This window comes from Eptatretus burgeri, chromosome 9, assembly GCF_056783735.1.
Source record: "Eptatretus burgeri isolate ZD-2024b chromosome 9, Ebu_testis_v1, whole genome shotgun sequence".
NCBI lineage: Eukaryota > Metazoa > Chordata > Myxini > Myxiniformes > Myxinidae > Eptatretus > Eptatretus burgeri.
The window spans coordinates 94326502-94352780 of NC_140969.1; the positions used below are offsets into that span (position 1 = coordinate 94326502).

A 26279-nucleotide genomic window follows, 5' to 3' on the forward strand; every position below is an offset into this window, starting at 1 on the left:
GAATAATATATTTCATGTTTCCATGACAGGTGTGACCCGTGACTGGATGTCACCTTCCAAGGAGTATACTCCATGTTGTGGCACCCCCTGCTGTCACTGGACTAGACATTCCTTTGTTATAATTGATTATTTGTAAGAATTCAATGTAAATTCGTTTCATATCTCTGAGTTATCTTGTCCCCGTGGATGAAGGTATTACAATAGTGATGAGAAGTCACTCGTGTTCCTCACCAGTGAATTCAGCGCTTCTTCATGACAATCTTCTTCCTGAACCAACGTGATGGTTCCCATGCAATGACTCCTATGAACAATAACAAGGCTGTCACGACGAAGAGGACATCACAAACTGTGTCCATCACTCCCTGATCCCCAGGATCATTCTGGAAAATCTGTGGACGCGGACAAGGGCAGGGACGGGAGAAATGTTTATTACATTTCAAATACAAATGTTAAACAAACAGTTTTGTGATTGAAAATAAGATTAGATTTTTCTCTCAAAATGTTCTTGAAAAATTTAAGTTATAAATGGTCCTCAGTATGCTGGTTTGCATCATTGCTGGGAGCGTGATGCAGTGCCCCCTACTGGTTTAGGGAATGCTGGTTTGCAAATTCCTGTCCTAAGTACAACTGAGAATGCAATGACAAACCAACACATAAAACCCTTGCCAAGAAACTGTTCCGGCAGCACCGATGCTCTGTAAAGAACATGGTTCGTCATAATCACCGAAACATGTACATACATTCTGATTCAGATGTACCATACTCTGCCAAAGCAGTTTCTTGGCAAGGATTATACTGTGTGGTTGCCATTGCATTGCCAGTAGTAGTTATGACAGGAAGTTGTTCAGGGTGCAGGCAATAGCTCGCCAACTCTTCGCAAAGGACACCATGGGATCTTTAACGTCCAAATGCAAGCAAATGTGACAGCGTTTAACGTCCATCCGAGGGATGACACACATCGATCAATCACCCTGCTTGTGAAACACTGGGATGACAGTTTATAACTGGTCAGGATTCCAACCCATGCTAGGCAATTCAGAGGCGAGTGTGTGTGCACCTCCAGTCCCCTCCAAATGAGGGATTTAGGAGAAGGGGCCACAGCCCCCTTTTCTGAAGAAATACGGTCATGGGGAGCACAAGTTAAATCAACGGCACGGGCCTTATGTTTCATGAAGAGTTTGGTCTGCATCCGGCCATCGGTTTCTGAAAACATTTTAAAATAAATTACCTAAATTTGAGGTGAAGCCCCCCCCCCCCCCTTTCAGCCTTTTATAGGGGCAGATCCAGATGGGGAGCACAACCCCATGAGACCTTATTGTTCTGATATATTGTACCAAATTTGGTCCATATTGGTCATGTAGTTTGTGAGTTAAATGTTTCAGTGAATATGAGGGATTAGGGGAGTAAGGCCGTGGTCCCTTTTCCAGGGGAGACATGGCCATAGGGAGCACAACTAAAAGTTAGGGCATGGTCACGATGTCGCATGGCCAGTTGGGTCTGGATCCGGTTGTCGGTTTCTGTGAAGATTTTTTAATGCAATACCAATATTTGGGGCAAATCTCCCCTTCTACCTCGTTTAAATGGGCAGATCCGGATGGGGAGCACAACCCCTGATACATCGTACCAAATTTGGTCCACATCAGTTGGGTAACTTGTGAGATGTTTTCGTCAAATGTTAACGGATGGATGGCCGGTTGGATACAGGGACACATTCTTTGAGCTTATTTTGGAGAAATAACCTAAAAATGGAGTTCAGACCAAACTTTGAGAAGCATTTTCCAGGTATTCATTTCCAGCCCATGACAAAGTTCGACGTGTGGTACTAGTTATATTAAACGCGTCTTGTGAAGATCGACATAACCATGAAAGTTCTTTTTTTGGCTTTACGAGAGAAACTCAAACTTTGTGTGATAGGGAAAGCTCACCTGCTGTATCAAACGAAAGATAAACTCACACCAAAGAGAGATTGCAGAACTAAAATGACAAACCAGGAAGCAGAAATATGAGATTTAAACTGGGTCCCAACACACAATGGCTGACCCTTTAAAATCCTGGAATCTTTACTTTTGACAAGAATGGGCCGGAAGGACAGCCAATTTAATTTGTTCTCCGAAAGATGGAATGATGAGCTGACCGTTTCATGATGAAGCACTACCATGACTGTGGTGCACAAAGCTGACAGATTATAATCGAATCCGATTACACTGTGAATCAAACTCAGATAATTCAAAAGAAAATATCCCCTCGCACCTACCCTCCAACAACCTAAAATATTTCCTGTTTAACCAACTTGAAGAACTCCCAACTTGTGCCCTTTGATGTGTACTTTTTTTGTACATATAGTCAAGGCTCGTGGAAGAGTGGGAACACAGGACGGATCAGGACGCAACATAACAAAAGGAAACAGCAGGAGAGGGGAGAATCACCAACAGCAGGGCGGAGGGAGAAAATAGACGGAGACAGACAAACAAGGGATACAGGTAACAATGAGGGGTAGACAAGATGGATGCAGAAGCAAAATTATGGGAGGGGGTGGGGGTGGTTTAATGGGTGGAGTAAAGATCATGGTTTTGGATTAGGGTTGATCTGAGATGGTGGTGAACAGCTGTCTTGAAGACTTGGAGGGAAGAATGAGATTGAAGAGAATCTGGAAGTTGATTCTACAAGCGGGAAGGTGAGCAATGAACCTAGTAGAGGGTGAAGTCATCAGAAAACAGATAAAGAGGATTTTCCAGAGTCAGAGAGCTCCATTGATGAAGATCAGGAATACAACTCGGCCCAGAACACTGCCTTGCGGAACTCCAGCCTTGAAGGGGAGGAGATGAAAGGATTCCATTGAGTGCCACATCTTGGTTACGAGAGTAGAGGAAGCCAGTGACCCATGTGTGGAGTTGGCTTTGGTTGTCAGAGGCAGAGGTTGGAGAGCAAGGCAGGATGCCGGACTGTATCAAAAGCACGAGATATGTCCATTGTTTATTTCATGGGAATCCTGCCTGTCAGGCTTGCCAGGGCCACTTCAAGATAGTTCAGAGGTAAAATACCCGTCAAATCTACAGGGTGAGCCTGAAGTCCCAGGACACAGTTTTAGCTGCTTATAATTTTTGACGAATGATAATTTTATAATAACGAATTTTTGGTCGTCCGCTGTGCTTGTTATCGAGTACACTTCCAGTCTGAAATGCCTTCCCCCCCCCCAAAAAAAAAATGATTTGATTTTGACTGTGCTGGCTTTCCAAAATGCTTCTCAAAAATCTTCTTGCACCTGTTTCATCGTCTTGTTTGTGTTTCTCCTGCCATGGAACCACGATACCGCCAACAACCTCTCTTCCACTGTAAATGGATTGGTGTCTGCCACCTTGGTTGAATGTATTACTTGTATGATCTGAAAAAGAAAAAAAAAACAGTATAAATAGATGGTAAAAACAAATCTTGTACAAGCAGATAAAACCGTTTCCTGGGACTTATGATTCGACTCACCCTGTAGGTTCAATTCTCGGCCCCACTGTAAACAGGCATCTGGGTGATTTGAAGGCCAGGTGTTGCATCAATGAGTACACTGCCCTTCGGAGGAGATTTAAAAACGGTTGTCCCATGTGTTGGTGTCGTTCGAATTTGCTCGTGGACATTAGAGATTCCATGGTACCGTTCAAAATAAATAAATAAATTGGCCATCGTACCCTGATCAAATTCTATGCTTCTGCCCTTGTTGAGTGCTGCTTCAGAGGCACTCTGCATTCGAGTAGCGACGTTTCCGGGGGCAATTGTCAGCCGTGTAAACATTCACCACGGTTGTCGGCACTTTGATGCTCCCAAGGATACAAGAACAACTACACACATACAGAGAATAATATACATAAAAGGTTCAAAGGAATGATAGATAGTAAAGTTATTTTGAAATAATTTATTAAATTAATACACCTTGTGTGGACATTCTGGAAAAACAGCAGTTCACGCATGAGAATGACTGAATTGGCTTGAAAATATCTTGGATTCAACATCCAAGCTTGTAAAGCCCTCGATTGTTGAGTCAACTGGCAAAACGAGGTGCAAAGGCCAGACGACGTGAAGTGTACCATGGGCATCCAATGAGATGAAGAGGTTACCGATAAAACATGAGACTTGGACCAAGCATTTCCTGCGTGTTGGTCCTGTCATACAAGTAATAAATAAATAGAGGCATTTTCGAAGAGGATCACTGCAGGGGACACTGTTCTCGCAACAAGTGCCACACTACAGTCAAACACAGGTACACATGAGTCCGAACACATGTATAATCACTCTTTCATCTCCTCTGCAATCTCAACAGTTTCTGGTGAAAGTTGGGGGCTGGATGTGTTGCTGGGATGCAAACGAGCCAGCACCAACTTAGCTGCTCGGTGTAGGTCTTGCTGTGGAGACAAAAATAAAATGTCAGGTCTCAGCAGAGGTCTGTCGTTGTGACCAACTACCAAATGTACCGCTGGAAAGGCTTTGTTTCTGAAATTCAGCATCGGTTTTGCTCAACTCATGAAAACAAATCCCTTCTCAACACCATCACAATGGTCTCTAATCAATCCATACCACCACCACCATCTCATAACAACCACTCGTCCTACTTGTAGGACATGAAGCCCTCTGGTGGTTACAACGATGAGCTCATCCAGACCATCTCCTGTCACATCTGCCGATGCCAAGGCCAGCAAGGGGCTGTGGAAAGTCCAACTCCAGGCCAGCTTCCAACCAGCAATCACCGCCTCTTCACCATGATCCTTGTTTGCCACTGTCTGCCCCGCAGTATCTCCATGCCACTTATAACAAAGTAGCTCCTGCCGAGGAAAACAATAACAGCCTTGCATTTTCCCTGCAATCAGACTGGCCATTTACAAAGGGCGGTTGAAACTGCACCTGCACCTTTGTTTACGGGTTTATGAAAAGCACAGCAATATACGTAGCATACAAATTGAGGGTAGGACATTATAGTGTTAGCAAACAATATTCATAATCACATGTTCACCGCATTGATGCACATGCTGAAAATCAAGATGGCTGCAAGTGATGTGAACAAACAGGGTGAAAGAGTGAATTACTAAATGGCGTTTGGATTCTGTGATTTCTCTTCCTCTGGAGCCAACTTTGATTCTTCATCAAATTTTACTTTCTAATTAGATCAAATCTGACCGTCAGTTTTAAAAGATGGAAGTACAGCTTTGAGGTATCGTGGATGCCTCCGAGAATTGGTTGTGGATTCTTTGTTCCTAGTGTCTTTGAATTGGCAAGGAGCAATGCATCAGGGAACAAGCTATTCTTAAGAGATGTTGATTCGGTCAGTGGTCTCTTCTCCAGACAATTAAGTTAAAAACAAAAATCCCATTGAATCTCTTACTGGAGTAGCTGATTGGACCGGCTCCATGGTCACATGAACTCTGCATAAAGATTAAATTGCACTTGTGCTTGTGAATCAAAGCATGTGCATGTTAAACTAGAGTGAGGTTGATGGCACACCATCGCAAATCCCCATGCTTCTCGTGTCAAGCAAAGTTGAAAGACGGCAAAAAGTTCCACCAGGAACGACACGGTCTCAAATTTTGAGTTAAAATATTTCTCCCCTGTTTTGATCCGTGACCCGAAGTCCCCACCTCCTGAGGCATGAACCGGAAGTCAAACCCCAAAAATTGTTACATATTTCATGCATATGCAAAGTTTCATCAATAAAAAAAAGTTTCAAAATGTGCCCGTAATTGAATTTTTTGGATTTTGACCTTGCCCCAGGGGGTGGCGGCAAAAACTGTACTGCTCTCACACATTCTTACCATGTGGTGATCATAACTACCAAGTTTGGTGGATTTCTGCAAAACCGTTTAGGAGATAGCATGACGGACAGACAGACAGACAGGATCACAATATCCCCCCGTTCATTTTCAAAAATCTTGGGGATAACAAGACTGGCTTCAAACTAGATCCAAACATTTGCTCATAGAAGGCAGGGCAATACATGTACATTAATAATATGCGAGAGAATTTGGTCCTTTTCGAGCATCGTTAACCAATACGCATGATCAGGAATTTGTTGCTCTAATAATCTCATACTAATGCACATGCTGAAGATCGAGATGGATGGCATCAAGTTGGATGACGAACAGGATGGAAGTGATTAATTATAAAAATTCCTGGTGAATGAAAATACCAAGCTTGTTGAAACTTACAGCCCCATTTGGCTGCATAACACAGCAAGGATAACCTGCCAAGATCATCCAGATTGAAAGAGCACCAGACCAGATCAAAATATTTTGTTTGATGAATAAGGCTTTAAGAACGACATCCTGCAGTGAGTAAACGACAAATCCAAACATTAAGCATGGTTTTGAGCATACAAAAGTTCACACTCTGGCAGGACAAGTGCACATTCAAAGTTGGAGAGCACCAAGAAAAGCAATGCAATTATTATTACGCTGTGTGCACGAAGTGCAAAGAATGGTTAAGTAATTGGTTCATTCTGTCTGTCTGTCTGTCTGTCTGTCTGTCTGTCTGCAGACGTCACTGCATAATCGAGAAAGTATGATCGAGGTACAAACATACATAAACCAACATCCTGGTGAAATTTGAAGCATCCTTGTAGCGACTTAGAATCAATCCGATTGAAGCACTCTCAGCTTCGCAGACCGGCAATTACATCACAAAGTGGGCCGTCCCTCGGATGGACATCAAGCCGGGTGTCCCGTCTGCTGATGTCAGTTTGTGAATGCTAAATATCTCATGGTTTATTTCGCAAAGACCAAGTTAAACTGGAATTTTTTTTTTTTTTTTACAAATAATGGCCCTGACCAGGGAGACAAAAGCAAATAATCCAGTACAATCACTGCCATGAGACTGCTTTGGAAGTACTTAACCTGCTTTCAGGCAGAGTAGCAGAGAGAGAGAGAGAGAGAGAGAGAGAGAGAGAGAGAGAGAGAGAGAGAGAGAGAGCGATGGAAGAATTCTCATCCATTTGGAATTTATCCCAGTTGCTACAAGTTATCCAGTCTGATCGTTTGTTCGTTCGTATGCAGTACAAGGCTGCAGAGTAGCATCATTGGCTGGGGGTGCGGCTGTGCAGCTGATTGCAATGCCCTCTGCTTGTTAGGGCAGGAATCGGTAATATTTTCAGGGTGCCGGTGATTGCTTGCTGACTATTCGTGAAGGACACCATGGGATCTCAACATCCACCAACTAATGCCAGCGAACTGGACGCCAGTTTATCGTCCATCCGAGGGCGACGGCACACACATTGATTAATCATCCTGCCTGTGAAAAGCTGGGATGAGAGTGTATAGCTGGGTCGGGATTCAAACACAGGCAAGATGGCTTAGAGGCAAGTATGTATATAACCTCTCGGCCATCCTGTCCACCATCCAATCTGATGTAATGACAACGTTCTTTAAAGCACTGGGGGCATTATAAGTGTATAGAATTTGTAAAAAAATTTTTTAATGAAATGTTCAAATTAACACTAACTATATTTTGGTGGAAATTATTTTTAAAATATAAATTAAAATTGGTATTTGGGGAAAAAAAAAATAATCGGTAATAAAAACTATTCAATATTAAGCATTACTTTTTCAGGACCGAGTCAATGCCCAGATAATCTAAATCCTCTGCATACATACATACTATACATTACCTAACGCAATATCAAGGTTCTTGCATCGGCAACTCTCTTACCTGACCATACGTGCCCAGTAAGATCTCACCAACCCCGTTGTAGTCAGTGTCAACTACCAGTGCACAAACCACACTGTCAAAGCAGTCACTGCCTGGCAGCAGTTCTTGCTGATCAAGACCTTGGCACAACACATCCCTACGGGTGATGAGTGAAATGTCCAGGGTCAAAACCCTGCCGCAGAACAAAATTCAATCTTCAATAGCTCATGAGGCACACACGTGATCCTATTCCGAACAGCCTCTGATACCATAAAACACGCATTCTTCAAACCGAACTTTGTAAGGTCTAGTGTTCCCATCACTGCATTCGAAAATCTGACATCAACATGAGCGATCTAATATAGCATCAAATCATGTTTCATTAGTGGCACAAACAGGTATGCAAAACACAACACATCATAATCACATTCCTACCATTATGAATAATGTACAAAGGACTAATGAAACAATAGAAAAATGGGGCTTGGGGGGGGGGGACACTTTCACATGACTGAGGAAACAGGAACGTAAAGGATGAGGTTGTACATTCAGAGTCGGTGAAGATTGTTACGTAATTAAATATTTTCATCAGGAAGAATTTTGTTGATCATTCATGTTAATGAAAACTCAAACAGCATCAGTTGGTATTGTCACGATGTCGGTAAAGAAGGATAAAAATTCTAATTAAAATAATGATCGACCTTGCAGCAAAAGAGTGGAAATCCACAAATTAGAAGAAGTATGGGGGGGGGGATTTTATTTCACTCTTCGGGATCTAACAGACATACGTGCATACGAATGCATGAGACAACACCGGACTCAACTGCGCAACGAACACGGCCACTGAGCTTGGGGGAGAAGTGACATCACTTAATGACATAGCAACTCTCTCCGTAATCAGTTGGGAAATTGAGGAATTTCCTCTTCTTCAGGGATACCAATCCATAGGGTTTGTCTGATATCTATCCCTTAAATGCTGAGCGTCAAGCAATGAAGCAGCTCCCACTATTTGTAAAGACTTAGGTATGACTCGGCCGGAGTCGGAATAGAACAGATGACCCGCCCCCACGCCCCCCGTTATCCCCCAGACTCAGAGCAGATGCTCTGACTATTACACCACCAAGTCTGGTTCTTTCTATGCCTTTTCTGTATTACAAAATAGCTATAAAGTAATATGTACCAAGTCAAACTGGGATACGAAACTTTAAACCATGACAAAGCACTGGGAATTGGCAAAATAAAATTTGCAGCCAAAGGATTATACAGAAAGCATGTGCAGCTAAATGAAGTGTCCGTCGACAATGCATCCCGTCTTTCATTGTCGATAATCGACCACCTGTGCATTACATTCGCATTGCACATGGAGCGCATTGTACCCTGATGGACGAGCAGCAGCTTTGGCTGACTTGACATTGCAAACCGTTTAAAAGCACACGATTTTACACTCAAATTGCCACAATTTAATGCGCCGAGTGCGCCGTGTGAAGCTTTGTGATAGTAACACCACTCAAACATCCACCCATCGAAAGGGAGACATTGTGGGTATTAAAAAAAAATCCTTTGTCTTGGAGTCTCATCAGAATCCATCTTGAATGTCATATATGATGCTGTGTTCCAAGAATTAGTCCCATTGACCTCACTGATTTGTCTCTAGTCTCCTACTATCCATGTTACTAACCACAATAAGGAGGTGGAAAAAAAACAATCTTAACTGTGAAAAATGTTACAAGAAAATTGACGAATATTTTTTCCTTACCTGTAAACAACTGAGACTTCCAAAGCACTTGCAACAACCAGGGAATAGCAACGTCTCTCCAAGATTCCAGGTTCCTCGTGACCTAATTTGCAGTCATGATACAAGCACCAATTAATTTTGACAGTCAGCTGATAACAAGGTCTAAACATACTAAGGTTAAGGCCACATGACCCCCAAAAATATATACATAGTCAGTCAGTCGGTTTTGTGTTTTTGCTTTGATCGCAACTAAGATTCACCTTGTCGAGGAACACAAATCCGAAGGATAATTAGTCCTCAGAGTGACTGGTTTACTTGGGCACCACCCTGCTTTACCTTATATTAAATTATTAATCCATGCACACGAAGCAAAAAGTGGGGTGGAGCAATTGGTTCACTTTGTCTATCTGTCTGTCTACAAACGTCAGTTTATGAAAGAGGAACAACTTAATTTCAATCTAATGATAACTTGGCTCGGTTTACCTTTATCGGTTGGCTGCACGGTGGGGGAATGGGATGAAGCTTGTTCGAGATTCTGAACAAAGAGGAATGCGTGAGGGAAGCGAGGAGGATTGCGCGATGGAGGCGAGGAAGATTGCGCGAGGGAGGCGAGGAAGATTGCGCGAGGGAGGCGAGGAAGATTGCGCGAGGGAGGCGAGGAAGATTGCGCGAGGGAGGCGAGGAAGATTGCGCGAGGGAGGCGAGGGAGGCGAGGAAGATTGCGCGAGGGAGGCGAGGAAGATTGCGCGAGGGAGGTGAGGAAGATTGCGCTAGGGAGGCGAGGAAGATTGCGCGAGGGAGGCGAGGAAGATTGCACGAGGGAGGCGAGGTAGATTGCGCGAGGGAGGCGAGGTAGATTGCGCGAGGGAGGTGAGGAGGATTGCGTGAGGGAGGCGAGGGTCAAACTGAATGGTGGCGAGAATTGTTCATGAAAAATATTTAGTGTTCACTTTGAAAAAAAAAATTCTTTACTTTGGTGAGAGAGAAGTGAGTTGGGTGAGGGAGACGTGAGTGAGATGGGGGAGATGAGTCGAGTGTGAAAATGACAACAAGGGGGGAGGAGGGAGTGAGTGGCGAAAGAGGTGTGTGTGTGTGTGTGTGTGTGTGTGTCAAGTGGAATTCTAGAGGTGTCTAAAGGGTAATTCTAATAGTCCATGGGCCCAGGCATATATCGGTACCATCTGGGAAACCAAACTTTAGGGCTACTAAGTTATTGGTAGGGACTATATGATTATTTCAATATGTGATAACCGTTCCAGAAGAGCAGCTTAGTGTATGTATTTTGCATCTTCACCATTTTACCATTCTGAGATATTGACGTTTTGGGGGAAAATCACACAATGGACTATTGACACATCCCATGAAGGTAATATCATTCAATAACAGCTCAGGATATCCGGATTTGTTTGCCTTTTCACTTTCATTAGGCGGAGGGTGGGTACATTCCAGAGATGATAACTACCAATAAGCTGCCAGTCTGCAATGGTTATCACATCAAAATATGATCTATATATATATACACCAATTCAAAAATCATAACTAGGATTGGTTTCCTTAGATGGTACCGACAAGTGGAATTTCTGGCCTGGGCCCATGGACTATAATGGGTTTAATTCATTTTTAGGCTTTGCCTATTTCATATTAAAAATGACAAACTGAACCGCTTCCTTCAGACACAGGTGCAATTCTTTTTTTAAACAAAATTAAAAATCATTCCAAACAGGCAACTTACTGTTTTTAAGGACATCATAAAGGACACATATAACAGGCATGGATAACTAATGTAACGTGCTAAATGAGGTGGTGTAAAAGATGATGCATCATTGGTGGTAAACTTCCAGAATTAATTTTTTTTTTATTCGACCTTTAAAATCTTCATTGAATTTAAAGGCTCGGTCACACCTTGACGTTTTAGCCAACGTATGCCAATTTTTGAATTTTTTTTTCTAAAACGCTGGCACACGTTGAATACGTTATGGGTAAGTTTTGATAACATTGAGAGCACGCTGAAAAACACTGCCATACGTCGTTGTACGCTGGCTTTAAACGTTGTACTTTTCGGTTGTCCTCAAATTTTTTCATGCTTGAAATTTCACGACGTATGCCGGCGTATGACTCACACGTTCCGCTACGCTGGCCACAAGTTGTATGCACGGTCTGCAATCGTTGACAGACGTCAACACATGCTACTTGTAAGTTAATCATAAGTTGAGACACGCCGAGGTAATGTTTAGCGTACCCGAAACTTATTTCTAACCAATGATTAACGTGTTGTTGGCACGTTATGCGATCGCTGCCACACATCGACAGACGTTACTTTTAAGTTACTCATAGGCTGAAAGACGTCGGTATAATGGATCGTCCTTGCGTCAGCGTCCACGGCCACGGCCAGGACACTTATTTGCAGCATTCTTCAAACTTTTCTTCGGCATGACGAGGATGTTCACATTTCGATGTCTAGCTTGGCTATGATTCCAATTGTCCATCGGCAGCGTCTATTTAAAATAGTCGAGTTTGAGCGTTTTAACACGTTCAGAAGAAACGCTTCAAATTTCCAAACCCCAGCGTCAAAAAACAAAGGCGAGTGACAGCAATTAAAATCGTTCATTGTAAACAATGAAAATAGCAGAGTGGTGCCGTTTAAAAGTCGTTGAGTGTAAAAAAAATCCAATTGTTGAGCGCAAGCGTCTACTTTCAATAGTGGGGTTTGAGCGATTTAACACGTTCAATAGAAACGATTAAAATTTCCGAGCGCCAGCGTCAAAAAACAAAGGCGAGTGACAGCAATTTAAATCGTTCATTGTAAACAATGAAACTAGCTGAGTGGTACCGTTTAAAAGTCGTTGAGTGTAAAAAAATCCAATTGTTGAGCGCAAGCGTCTACTTTCAATAGTGGAGATGCAGCCATTTAAATCGTTGAGTGGCAGCCTATGAACCTACCTGTGGACACAAGGAGGATCCATCATAACCCACACCCTCCCCCTCACACTCACCTACTACTGCCAACATGAACAAACTACTACTACTACTACTACTACTACTACTACTACTACTACTACTACTACTACTAATACTGATACTGATGACATGGACATCGACTTAAAAAGGACTCGAAAACACTGTTGGGTTCCCCTTTTATGAGCAGCATTTTTATATACCAATTCCCAAAACCGCTGGGAACACGTCTTTATATGGCAGTTGTAAGCTAGAAACACATTCATTTTTTTTTTTTGTCGACCGGAAGACGTTATTGGAATACGTCTACATACGTCGATGTGTGTTGGGACTACGTAAAGAATTGGTTCAAAGCACGTCAAACATAAGTTAGAAATAAGTTTCGCGTAAAAAAGACATTACCGCGACGTGTTTCGACTTATGAGTAGCTTATAAGTAGCCTTTGTGGACGTGTGTAAGCGTCCACATATCATGTGTAAAACTTATCCCCATCGCATGCGGAACGTGTGTCATACGCCGAGTACGTCGTAAAATTTTGAACATGTTTAAAATTTCTTGACGTACTCTACTTACTACGATGTATGATAGCGTACTTTAGCGTTCTACTCACGTATACCAAACTTACTCATACCGTATTTGACGTGCCCCCAACGTTTTAGACACATTTTTCTTAGGTCGGCATACGCTGGCAAGATCGACAAGGTGTGACCGCGATGTTGTCACTTCCATTTCTACGGCAGTTATGATTCGAATCGTTGTGCGTCAGCCTTTTAATAGGCTACGTCACGACATCGTCGGCGATGCGTGCAACGTGCTATGCCGAAGTTAGACTATCGTTGGGCATAGGTTGTGTAGGCCAACAACAGGTTCAGCATTCGTTGGTATAAGTTATCTATAACACAACGAAACGTTCTGTGTCCATTACTAATATGTTATGCATACGACCAACTCGTTATGAATACGTCCGAATCTTAAAAAAAAACATCAAAAGTTCAACGTCAGCCAGCGTTTTACATACATTTTAATACGTTGCCATCGCTGGCTAAAACGTCAAGGTGTGACCGGGCATTAAATTGAATTATACACTTGAACATAAGAGAACACAAATCACCTTCTCGTCACTTCCAACAACCTCCAGTTTAGCAGCAATTGGACATTGCATAAGGCGATGTATAAGACCATCAATGGCGGTAAAATTTCCACAATTATTTTATACGAATTAAAAAAAACAAAATCACTGTTTAATTTAAATTGAATTATATACTTGAACACAGTAGAACACAATTCGGCTTTTTACGTCATCATGACCGATTCAATTTTCCGCGCATCGACCCCACCCATGTCTTTGTTTCTCAAGAATGCGTGGGGTAATGTATTCAATGCACTCTCTCGTTTTATTTTAAAGCATTATTTAATTAATCTCGAAATGTACAAGAAAACAGAAGAGTGCATTTATTTTCCAGCAAAGCATAAAGAGAAATCAATCCCTCACGAAAGAGAATTGTCAATTATTACACGTGATATTGTCGTGGATCCAGGGTTCGATGCTTGCCACGAGGAGAAGCACTTGGGTCCATCACGAATGCCCCAGCCCTGAGGCCACCGGGCACAGATAACTCCGCGCACCGGCAGGTTTCTAGGCAACCACGAACACAGATTGGCGCAGCCAATACGGGCAGGGTTACACTACTTCTCGTGATACCTTACCTATAGACGGCCGGCTCACGTCTCTCAACATACATGTCCAACTATACTTGTGCCCATAAATTGTCGGACCAATAAAGGAAAAGACAACCGAGACAGATTGGAAATGACAACAAACAATTATTTATTACAAACACACAAGCAAGCAACCAATCATTTAAAAGCAGGTATTTATACGCAAGAAAGCAAAAACGCACACAGGAGCAGATTTAACCACAACACATATTCTTCTTCAATCTTACTTGAGGGCCCTGTCACACCTTGATGTTTAGCCAGTGTATGGCAAGGTATCAAAATGTATGTAAAACGCTGGCGTACGCTGAACTATTGATGTGTTTTTCCAGTTTTGGACGTATTCATAATGAGTTGGACGTATGCATAACATATTAGTTATGTGCACAGAACGTTTCGATAACATATAGATAACTTATATCAACGAATGCTGAGCGTGTTGTCGGCGTTCACAACCTATGCCCAACGATAGTCTAACTTATGCATAGCGCGCGGCAGCATATCGCCGACGATCACGTGGCGTAGGCTATTAATAGGCTGCGGCTCGACGATTCAAATCATAACCGCACTAGATATAGAAGTGTCAAGCCGCTGTCACACCTTGACGTTTTAGCCAGCGTATGCTGACATATGAAAAATTTGCCGAATACGCTGGCACACGTCAAATACGTTATGGGTAAGTTTTGTATACGTTAATAGCATGCTGAAGCACGCTGGCAAATGTCGTAGTATGCCGAGTACATCGACAAATTTTCAGCATGTTGAAAATTTTTCGACGTATGACACACGTTCCGCATTCGCTGGCCATAGGTTGTAGGCACGTTACGCGATCGTTGAGACACGTTACTTGTAAGTTACTCATAAGTCGAAACACGTCAAGGTAATGGTTAGCGTCAGTGTTCCAGAATCGCTAGTTTTTTTTTTTGTTTTTTTTTTCTTCGGTATGACGGTGATGTTGACACTTCGATTTCTAGTGCGGTTATGATTTAAATTGTTGAGCGGCAGCCTATTATTTATATTATATTATAACCGCACTAGAAATCGAAGTGTCATACCGAAGAAAAAAAATAAAATAAAAATAAAAACAGGGAGTCTGGAACACTGACGCTAACCATTACCTCGACGTGTTTCAACTTATGAGTAACTTACAAGTAACGTGTGTCGACGTGCGTCAACGATCGCGTAACGTGCCTACAACTTATGGCCAGCGTTATGCGGAACGTGCGAGTCATACGCTGGCATACGTCGAAAAATTTCAAGCATGGAAAATTTGTCTAACAGCTTGGCGTACTACGACGTATGCCAGCGTGCTCTTAACGTATACAAAACTTACCCATACGTATTCGATGTGTGCCAGAGTTTTAGACAAATTTTTCATACGTCGGCATACGCTGGCTAAATCATCAAGGAGTGACAGGGCCTTAAACAAAAGACATGGCCATCATTCACTCAGGGGTGAAGAATAAAACAAGGACTTGAAAATAAAATAAAAGTAACATATGGAGATAACGAAAGCAGTCCTTCCTTCTCTCCCTCACCTCACACAAATATACAGGATAACGCAGACAAAAATGGATGGGGAAGATGGGCAGTGACGATGTGATGCGATGGGGACACGCAGCTGCGTCCTTGAGGTCCCCAGACCCACTAGGTGAGTCCTCTCCAGCGTCCCAGATGTGCGATGTAAATAGGCGACTCACCCACTCTGCCTCAGATTCTCCCTCATTCTCAGATTCCACTCAATGAGGTGCGCCGTTCACCCTCCTCGTCCTTCGTGGCTGACAGGATTAAGAGAGCAGGATGACGCTCATGGTAGGAGTGTTCTTTTTCCACAGAAGTTTGACACCAACTGCTCGTGAAACCTTCCTTCCTTTACCCTCACACGCTTTTGTTCCTTCAATCACGAGCCTTCTCAGTCTTTTTAATATTCTGCTCATGCGAGCTTGTCCTGCTCGCTTCTGCTTCTTCAGCCTTCTGCGTCTGGTTTCTGCTTTCTGAGTTGTCTGCTCAGGAGCACTTTTCGTCCGTTTGCATGAGCCGATCCTGTTTGTTTCTGCCTTCTGTTTCTTCTTCACATCAGCTCTCTTCTCTCCTCCCACAAGCCTTCTCCCCCTCCCATTGGTCCGCAGCCACTGGGGGCGGATGCACGACGTCACTTGTGGAAATTGCCACACCATTCTGGGGGGACTTTCAATGAAGTCCCCGCCCCGCCCTCTACGTGGCCAAAGCTGTGACGAGAGCCCCCGGCCCCTCCCCGCACACGCGAAACACCCACTCGTACTCTTCCGCACTGTACCATGCCCACAAGAAGTGCCACACCTCGCAAGCCATGATGAGCAACAAGCGACATGAACATGCATGTGAGAGCACCCGATGGGTTAACGGCCACAGACGGGTCGATCGTTCCCAATTGAGCAATGCGCGGATGGAGGGAAAACGGAAAGGGGTTCTGCCAGACCGAGGGATAACCGAACGGCCACGGGATTGAAGGCAAGTCTGATGGGGTGAAGGAGGGATTGTTGAAAGGATGTTTGATGGAAGGGAGATTATTGGTGGACCATTGAAATGGGCTGATGGTGTCAAGGAAGAAAGATTGAAAGTACCAGAGAGATTGAGCAGAATGATGGTGTAAAAGAGGAAAGATTGAAAGTAACAGAAGGGGAGGGGGAAGACATTACACTGGAAAAATACAGCCGAGCCAATGCATAACCCCCAAACAGCCCTTTGACAAGGGACCAAGGACTATCTATACAAAGACTAATTAAATAACTCATCATCAGGTTACCTACGTGTCCATGTATGATCTCTCCCTGGAGTAAGTTTTCCAAAACCATAAATAAATAAATAAATAATATATATATATATATATATATATATATATATATATATATATATATATATATATATATATATATATATATATATATATACATATATATATATATATACATATATATATATATATACATATATATATATATATATATATATATATATATATATATATATATATATATATATATATATATATATATATATATATATATATATGAATCGAACGCCCGAACTTGACGAGGCAGCAGGGCACAAATCGAGTCCCATCACAGTGCTTGTTGCACGACCTGCCAGCAACAAGTGTCACCTGCCACGCGAGCACATCGTCTCTCTGCCCTGCTGATCGCCAGTCAAGAGGTTTGCAGCCAGGAATATTAAAATCAACCAAAGAAGCATACTGACTCCATGACATGATGTGCATGAGGTTGGGGATTATTTTTGTTGACTAAACTTGGAATTGGTTAATGATTTTAGTATATTGAGTTTTTAGTTTATTTTACCTGTAGTTTGTTGTATGTATTTAGTGAAGGTCATGTGAGGGTCGTGTGATACCAAATATTTTGGGGTTTTTATTTTGTGGGAGTTGTTGGTTGTACATTGTGATTCTTGGCTGGTAGTTGGGGGTTAGGAGAGCGATTCTTCATCTAGTTGGTGAGATATTGATGATGATAAGTGTGAGCAAGTGTTGGATGTGTTATGTATGTTGTTGGATCAAGTGAGTGGTTGTATTTATGGTGCGGGTTTGCACTGCTATGGAAAGGTCATCTTCATAAGTAAGGACTGTCACATGAGGAGGAGGTTCTGGGATGTCATGGAAAAAGAGGTTAAATGAAAGAGGCATTGACAATGAAAAGCACTACAGAAAGTTGTGCCTCAGTGCAGTATCAATTTGATTGCCAAGTTAAGTAACCAAGTAACTGATCAATACCACGCCAACACTCGCTCGCATGATTACTTCCGCCTCACTGTCAAATGTGGCTGCGAGAAACTGGTCACATACCACAAAGTTCAATTTCACCTGAAGGTTTAAAAAGGTTGTTGTTTTGACAACAATGGAGTTTAGTTGAAGAAGTTGGAAAACCATGATTTATTCATTCAATTTATATTTTTTAACCGAACCATCCAGGAGGAATGCGTACGTTTCAAGTCTATTTCATGCATACATCATCTGCCCCTCTTGTCATTGTTCTCATCCCACTATCCAATCTTTCCTTGCTCTTGATTTGTTCTCCTTCTCAACTATTCCTCTTGGGATTGTTGATCAGCTGTATAAATTGGTCAAATCAAGGTATTAGTTAAAATTCAAATTCAAAATGTGTGGTGTCCATCTTACTTACCCCGTGTACCCCACCCCATCCCTCTCCCTTCCACAGATCTCCTAATGCGTCTGTTCCGCACTGTTTTGTCCTTCCCTCTCCCACCCCTATGTCTCCTGCCCCCCTTGTTGTGCGTTCCGTGGGTTAGCTCTCATACGAGCCTCGACAATGTAGACAAAAAAAAAAAATCCTGACACCCTTCCTCACCAACAGGGTGCGCTGCATTTTCATCATGGTTTCTTGGCAAAGAACAAAGTTGTACACGAGGCACTGGACCTTCCTGCTGCACACTCCACCGCTGTAAAATGACTGCATGGCACAGAGTACACAAACTGGGAGGGATACCAAGGAAAAGTCATGCAGTGAAAGGGAAGGAGGGCAAAAGGAGGAAACAGCTTGTGATGAAACAGATGGATGGGGATGGTGGAAGGGATGGGGATGGGGAGGGAGGCACCATGTGGCAGAAGGAGTGGGCAAAGGGATGGCGCAGAAGGAAAGTGGGGATGGCATGTGGTGGAAGGATGGAATATTGGAGGTAAGAGTCAAAAGCAAAACTGGGTGGTGCAAATAATGATCAGTGAGGTATTGTGGAGAAGCAATGCCATGTCACATGAGGTGAGCTCTTTAGCAAGGTAAAAGACAAACCCTTGGTGTTCTTTTGGACATGCGAGACAGACACAACACCATTTTGGCAGCTGAAAGCTGTTAGCCGACACTCAGACCCAGGCAAATTCATGACATCAAGGCAAAGAACACTAGGACAACAAAAAAAGTGACATTCAATTAATACCAACAATAAAATGACAAGAATGTATATTGCTTCACAGCAGTTTTATGTCCACAAGCAAATGCGACAAATAGTGCAACAAAGATGGGTTGATCTCATCGGATCTTCTGCTAAAAGCTATCACGGATTCACAAAACTCAAGTGCGATTCCAAGTATTCCCCAGGAGATGCTGTGGCAGTTATGGTGTACCAATTGGTGTATAAGAAACATTAGTTTATGACAATTTATCTACTTCAACTAATATATATATATATATATATATATATATATATATATATATATATATATATATATATATATATATATATAGATATATTAGGCTAATGTTGTCTGTCTGTCTGTCCCACCCTGAAACAAAGAAACACTTTTTTCAGAGAAAAAACATTATTGAGTAAAAGTTGTTTCAAATAAATTCAAACCTACGGGACAATTACATTTTTTACTATCAGATAAAAAAAAATTAACCCAGGAAGTGTATAGGCAACAGACTGCTGCCTCGATCAGTACCGAAAATTTTTTTTTTGCTATTAAAAATATTGTTATGGCTGTGGAAATTCACAGAGCACCATATTAGTCCTTAGATCAGTTATGTCGATAAGTCTGTGTTCAGATAGATTACCCCACCGATGTTTAAAGGGCAATTATTCGTGCCGCCGGGCTGTGATCTTTGAGTTAGCCGTTTTTCTTTTGCTATCGTTATTTTGGACCAACCGCTCACAATAACCACCTCCACCACCAACATCGCTCTCATCAACCGCTTCACAACAACCACCTCCACTGCCAACATCGCTCTCATCAACCGCTTCACAACAACCACCTCCACCATCGCTCTCATCAGCCGCTTCACAACAACCACCTCCACCTTCTCCACAACCACCTTTATCGTAACCACCTTCACCACAACCACAACCGCATTTCCACCTCGGCACACGGTTGCGAGAAGCCTGGCATTCATCGGGGGAGAACGGACGATGCCCCCCCCCCCCCAGCGACGGACCCTGCGAGTGGATTCTCAACACGTGCGGAAAAGACGAAAGCTATGGAAAACACAAAAGAAAGACCCCAATTCAGGAGGAAAAACGCCCTTCTTCTGGAAGAGGGGGGCGGAAGGGAGGGGCGAGACGCCTGGAGATAAAAGGGCGCGCTGAACGCAAGGTCAGGGGCTGCTGGAGGTTGTAGAGGTGTATGGAGGAGAGGGAAGAGTGTCGTGTCGGAGTTGTGGGCATTTGTGTGGAGCCTTTGGTCACTGAGTCATCTGGAGTCTCTGCATTCGGTGAGGAGCTGGAGAGAGAGGAGCACAGCGGAGCCAAGGCGCGCGGCCTGCCGGACCGTGCCTAACCGTGGGTCGCGGGAGAAGGGACATCGAGGGTCGCCCTAGCGAGTCACCACGAGGGACAAGGTAGCCAGCCCGGTCTCTCGGAGCCTTTGCGGTCTAAACGGCTCCGTGTTTATAAAGAGCCCAAGAGGTCCAGTCTACCCCTCGTCTGTCCTGGGGTTTTTCCTTGTTTTTCTTTGCATGAACGTTGTGGCGCCATGTCTTTAAGTAGAACTGTTAAGTGTGTACATAATAGATAGACGGTAGTAGCTCTTTTGCATTGCTTTTGTTGGTTGTATAATTACATGCGTGCTTTTGTTTTTGCCTTTGTCGATTGCAAACTACATGCGTGTCTTGCCTTGCTTGATTACATGACTGCATGACTGCATATGTACCGCTTATTCAATAAATGTGCTTGTTTAAATGTTAACCCGTTCGTTGCGTCCTTTTCCCTAAATGAACTGCCGTTCTGCGTTCGGAATATAGTTGGTTTTTAAATAGCCGATAAAGTGATCGGGTCCAACGGGGCTGCGCGATAAATACCCCGCTCGGTTATCCCAAAACGAAGCGAGCTGCTTAAGCGGCTCGTTTCCAAGCGGCCCCGTTGAGGTACAGTCTCTCGGTAGTCTGTCCGCACGATTAATTAAGTATATCGACGATTCGGCAATTGACCCTGTAGCGCAGGTAGAGTGTTGACTAGGCTGTGGTGTGCTTAAACCACACCCGTGGCTGGTTTTCGGCGTTGATCCGGAAAGCCGCGACTGAATTGCACGTTCGGTGGGCGAAGCGGCCGCTATTGGTTAAACGCGGTCGTTCGCACGCCGGCGGGCGGAAATCCACAACAATATATAACCTCCCATTTTGAGCTCTTTCAATCAACGCAAGAATAAAAGGCTTCCTTTTTCATTTTTTTATAACCTAGTATTTTTACCATGGGCTTCTGCTCGTTATTCTTAAATATAAATCCAGGCACAACTTGAAACAAGTCCAAAACAAAGGAAACAAAATGTTTCTCACGAAATTTGAATGCTTAATGTGATATATGCAAGCACAAGTGGAAATGAAGAAAGGAAGGTTCACCAAAAAACAAACATTCAACAAGGAGGATATCATGAACAATAAAATAAGTGTTACTCACTTGTTAGGGATTTTAGCGAGTTCGGGAAATAAATCTGCAACAGGCAACTCTTCAAAACACTGCTGGGCATCACTCTGCAAGTACACAAGGCTACAACTGTAAGTGCACCCCTCCAAAAAAAAAAAAAAAAAGAGGCAAAAACCCACATCTCAACCCCCCCCCCCCCACCACGATGACAGCTTGGGCAAGAGTAAATGACTTGCTGCCAACGTAAACAACCATGTGTAACTGTAATAGGCTTCGAGTTCATCTGAAAGTTTCCAGATTTATCACGATAGATAATGACCCTCATTACCTTTCGTATTCTGCGAAAGGTTATGTTTTGGTCGGCGTGTATTTATTTATTTGTAATCTTGTGATTCGTATAACTCAAAAAGTATTAAACCGAATTGCATGAAATTTGGTGGGATGATTGGTTATTAGCCAGGAAGCATTCGATTAGATTTTGAGATCGTTCGGGTCAAAGGTCAAGGTCACGAAAAGGTCAAAATCGTCTTTTTACGATAACATGGTCAATTTTTATTCAATTTGCATGCAACTAACGCCAAAATGTTCAGAATTCAACGGCTCATCTTGTGATATGCAATATGACATAATGACGCCCATACTCTTGTTACCGGTTAGGGGTCAAAGGTCAGGGGGGTCACGACCTTGAAAAATATGCGGTTTTTGTCATAACGCGGTCAATTCTTGTCCGCTTTGCATGAACCCAGCACCAAAATGTTCAGAATTTAATGCCTAATCTTGTGACACAATGACGTCATAACACGTCACCGGTTGGGGTAAAATGTCGAGGGGGGGGTCACGCCCTTGAAAGATATGCGGTTTTCGGCATAACTCAGTCAATTCTTATTCAATTTGCATGAAACCAGCATCAAACGAGATTACCTTCTCTTGTTGAAACGTTGTATTCACCGAGCTTGCGAGTGAAGACTCGCCAAAACGACGTGAGTTGATTGTTGTTTAGTCCGTAGCCCCCGAAAGTCGGGGGGGGGTCATGACATTATAGATATGTGGTTTGTGTCATAAGACCATTCATATGAAACCAGTTCCCCACACTCATACCAAGAACAAAAAAAGTAGTGGCGGCGAAGGTATGCGCTCTATGAGTGCCCGTTCTAGTTCCCATTACAAATACATATCGCTCACATCAAACAAACAAATCATGCCTCCTTATAAAGGTGTATGGCCTGGTCGTGGCCACTTAGAAGGAACACCGTCTCATTTCGTCCATCGATAAAAACACTGTGGGGGAAAAAGTGGGGGGGAAAGAGGGAGTAAGAGAAATGAAGGCCAAAATGATTAAACTTTGAAAACATGACTCATCATCAGCCACATGTAACCACACCATTGCAACTTGTATACAGAAGTGCAACGTAGCAACCCAACGAAAGACTCCTAAAATATCCAAAATGTCTCAAATCCTAAAAACAAAAAAAAATAACTGTTCAAAGTGAAAGCAATTAAAAATAACAACAGCGATTCAAATTCCAGGCGTGTCGATACCTACTCGGCATGACATAGTTGTAAGGGTATGAAATCCAATGCCAGGTTGAGGCAGCTTTCTGCAATACAGAACGTTAAAGGCTTCAACAAACAGAACTCAATACAATACAATACATGTAAATTAATTGAGGAATACAAATAACAAAACCATCAAACTGCAACACGTACGTGCAACCGAGTCGAGGTTGTACTCGGAACCCGGTTCATAATCACAGTAAATGTTCAGGAACGGGCTTACTTTATCCCGTGCATCCTGCAAAACAAGCAGAACAAAGCTTAGCGTAGTCCACAGAGTCAAATGATCAGCGAAACACAAACGTCTTGAAATCTAGAATCAAAGTGAAATGAGGACCGGGTCATACTGGTGAAGCCTAGTGTTAGTCTGCATCGGAAAACAGGTAGAACGATGGATGAAATCAACAGGACATTGATTGAGTTATGCTAACCGCCATGGGAAGCAAGGAGAATCTGACATTTATGGTGTTAACCCCTCTTTTGCTCCAATGAAGTGTTAATGCCAGAAACGTCAGCTTCTCCTTGCTTCCCACGGCAGTTAGCAGACCTCAATCGTCCTGTTGATTTGATCAACACACAACATAAGCAAAATGGCAGAATGCTTGACCAATCAACATGGCCGATAGCTCACCCAACCACATCACTTCCTTCCACTTACTCCTTACTCCTTCCAGCAGCAACTCTTTTACTCATCAACCCTCCTACCTTCCCCTTTTGTTCCCGCATAAATTTACCACCACATCAACTGACCTACCAACCCACATCCCCCCCCCACATACATTATAAAATGGAAATTGCATTTAAAACTAAAGCACATAGAACACCTTACCCCACACAGTCTTGAGAATAAAAATTTTTTTCTCTTTTTTTAAGAGAAGAATTTTTTTTTGACATTTCTTTTTAAGAAGAAAAAAAAAAAGGATAAGGGTGGGGTCTGCAAGTGGCAAATTTGATTGGTTGACATGATGTAAAATGTTGCAATATTTTGTCCAAGTACTGCTAAATGAAAGCATTTTGACAGTGCCAAAAAGGTAATTTGTGTTCTACAGTGATCATGTATATAATTCAATGGAAATAAAGTGAAGATTTCAAAGGTTGCAGAAAAAAAAAATTTGGGGAAGTATTACCGCCGTTGATGTTGCGTTTTTTACCCCACCTTGTGTAACACGTTACATTAGTTATTCGTGTCTGTTGTTTGTGTCCTTTATGACATCCTTAAAAACATTAAATTTCTTGTTTGAAATGATTTTCAATCATGTTTGACTGCCAGACAGGCAAACAAGACGACAAAAGTGATCTCCCTCCCCCCCACACGCACGATTGGGACACATTCTGAGTCAAAGCACTGCAACACTACAGGTTATTTTCCTGGTTCATGTTTCAATTCTTGTTCAAAATAGAACATTCAATATAAATCAAGTTGTTTCTCAATCATAAACTGACGTTTGTAGATGGACAGACAGACAAAGTGAATCACTTTCTTAACCCCGCATTTTGCTTGGCACGCGCAGGGTAACGATCATGTCAATGCCAATTTTATAGGTCAAATTTATATCCATTAAGCAGATATTGAAGTTTCTCAATTCATAATAAATAAAGAAAAATTGAAATTCGATTGATTAAAATTGGCCCTTAAAAACAACCAAAAGTCTTCTGATAAAGATTACAATCGGAAGCATCAGCAAGTTCTGGAAGATGATGCAACACGTGTAAGCTTGTTCTCGGGCTGACATTTATTTTCGACTGACTCTGTTACAGTGCAATGGAAATGACTTGAGAAAGCCACAGAAAACACGTGATTGGGAAGAGGTGTATAGTTGTGGAAAGTTGCATGCGAAAGTAGGAACACCCTCATGGTGCCCACACAGTGAGCTCATGGAAAGCGCGCAGAAATATAGTCAACGTTATTTTGTTCACGTGAAAATGTGGCCTATTCACTACCCATCCATGCTACCAGACCTGTACGAATCATCCTCAACATTGCTATTGTAGTTCTCCGAATTGGAATAGCCCTCTCCTGCCCATTCGGCATTGGCCTCTGGTTTGAATTCCGACACTAACTCTGCATTAATTTACCTTTGATAATTATTTGTATACTAGCAGAAGTCTGTGGTAAAACTACCATGATGTTAAAAAGCAAATAAAAATAAGGAAGCCATCTATTCTTGCGCTGGTTGAAAGAGCTTAAAAATGGGAGGTTATATTGGTGCAGAAATATGTATTGGTGTAGTTGTATTAGTAAAAGCAAAGATATATATATATATATATATATATATATATATATATATATATATATATATATATATATATATATATATATATATATATATACATATGGAGAGAGAGACAGAGAGAGAGAGAGTGCGAGAGAGAGTGCGAGAGAGAGTGCGAGAGAGAGAGAGTGCGAGAGAGAGTGCGAGAGAGAGAGTGCGAGAGAGAGAGTGCGAGAGAGAGAGAGTGCGAGAGAGAGAGAGTGCGAGAGAGAGAGTGCGAGAGAGAGAGAGTGCGAGAGAGAGAGAGTGGGGGAGAGAGAGTCGGAGAGAGTGCGAGAGAGAGAGAGTGCGAGAGAGAGAGAGAGTCACGAGAGAGAGAGTGCGAGAGAGAGAAAGAGTGAGAGTGCGAGAGAGTGAGAGAGTGAGAGAGAGAGAGTGGGAGAGAGAGAGAGAGTCTGCGAGAGAGAGAGAGAGTCTGAGAGAGAGAGAGTGCGAGAGAGAGAGAGAGTGCGAGAGAGAGAGAGAGAGTCTGAGAGAGAGAGAGTCTGAGAGAGAGAGAGTGCGAGAGAGAGAGAGAGTGCGAGAGAGAGAGAGAGAGTCACGAGAGAGAGAGAGAATGCGAGAGAGAGAGTCTGAGAGAGAGAGAGAGTGCGTAGTGCGAGAGAGAGAGTGCGCAGTGCGAGAGAGAGTGCGAGAAAGAGTGCGAGAGAGAGAGAGTGCGAGAGAGAGAGTGCGAGAGAGAGAGAGCGAGAGAGAGAGAGTGCGAGAGAGAGAGAGAGTGCGAGAGAGAGAGAGAGTCTGAGAGAGAGAGAGTCTGAGAGAGAGAGAGTGCGAGAGAGAGAGAGTGCGAGAGAGAGAGAGTGCGAGAGAGAGAGAGTGCGAGAGAGAGAGAGAGAGAGAGAGAGTGCGAGAGAGAGAGAGTCTGAGAGAGAGAGTCACGAGAGAGAGAGAGAGTGCGAGAGAGAGAGTCTGAGAGAGAGAGGCGAGAGAGAGAGAGTGCTGAGAGAGAGAGAGAGTCTGAGAGAGAGAGAGAGTGCGAGAGAGAGAGTGCGAGAGAGAGAGTGCGAGAGAGAGAGTGAGAGTGCGAGAGA

At 42.9% G+C, this 26279-nt stretch overlaps 1 protein-coding gene across 1 annotated transcript in view; it reads right to left on the bottom strand.

The window, feature by feature from the left end:
• Nucleotides 1-4247: 4247 nt before the first annotated feature.
• The window catches only part of KPTN (kaptin, actin binding protein), a 36031-nt gene continuing 13999 nt past the window's right edge, over nt 4248-26279 (bottom strand). The window contains exons 3-12 of the mRNA XM_085896185.1: nt 23129-23213; nt 22965-23019; nt 22624-22699; nt 21455-21528; nt 18859-18968; nt 18421-18522; nt 9413-9494; nt 7678-7813; nt 4596-4805; nt 4248-4388 (exon numbers count right to left, since the gene is read on the bottom strand). Coding sequence (XP_085752311.1) covers nt 4275-4388; nt 4596-4805; nt 7678-7813; nt 9413-9494; nt 18421-18522; nt 18859-18968; nt 21455-21528; nt 22624-22699; nt 22965-23019; nt 23129-23213 — 1044 coding nt within the window. The 3' untranslated portion in view covers nt 4248-4274. The remainder of the gene's footprint in view (nt 4389-4595; nt 4806-7677; nt 7814-9412; nt 9495-18420; nt 18523-18858; nt 18969-21454; nt 21529-22623; nt 22700-22964; nt 23020-23128; nt 23214-26279) is intronic.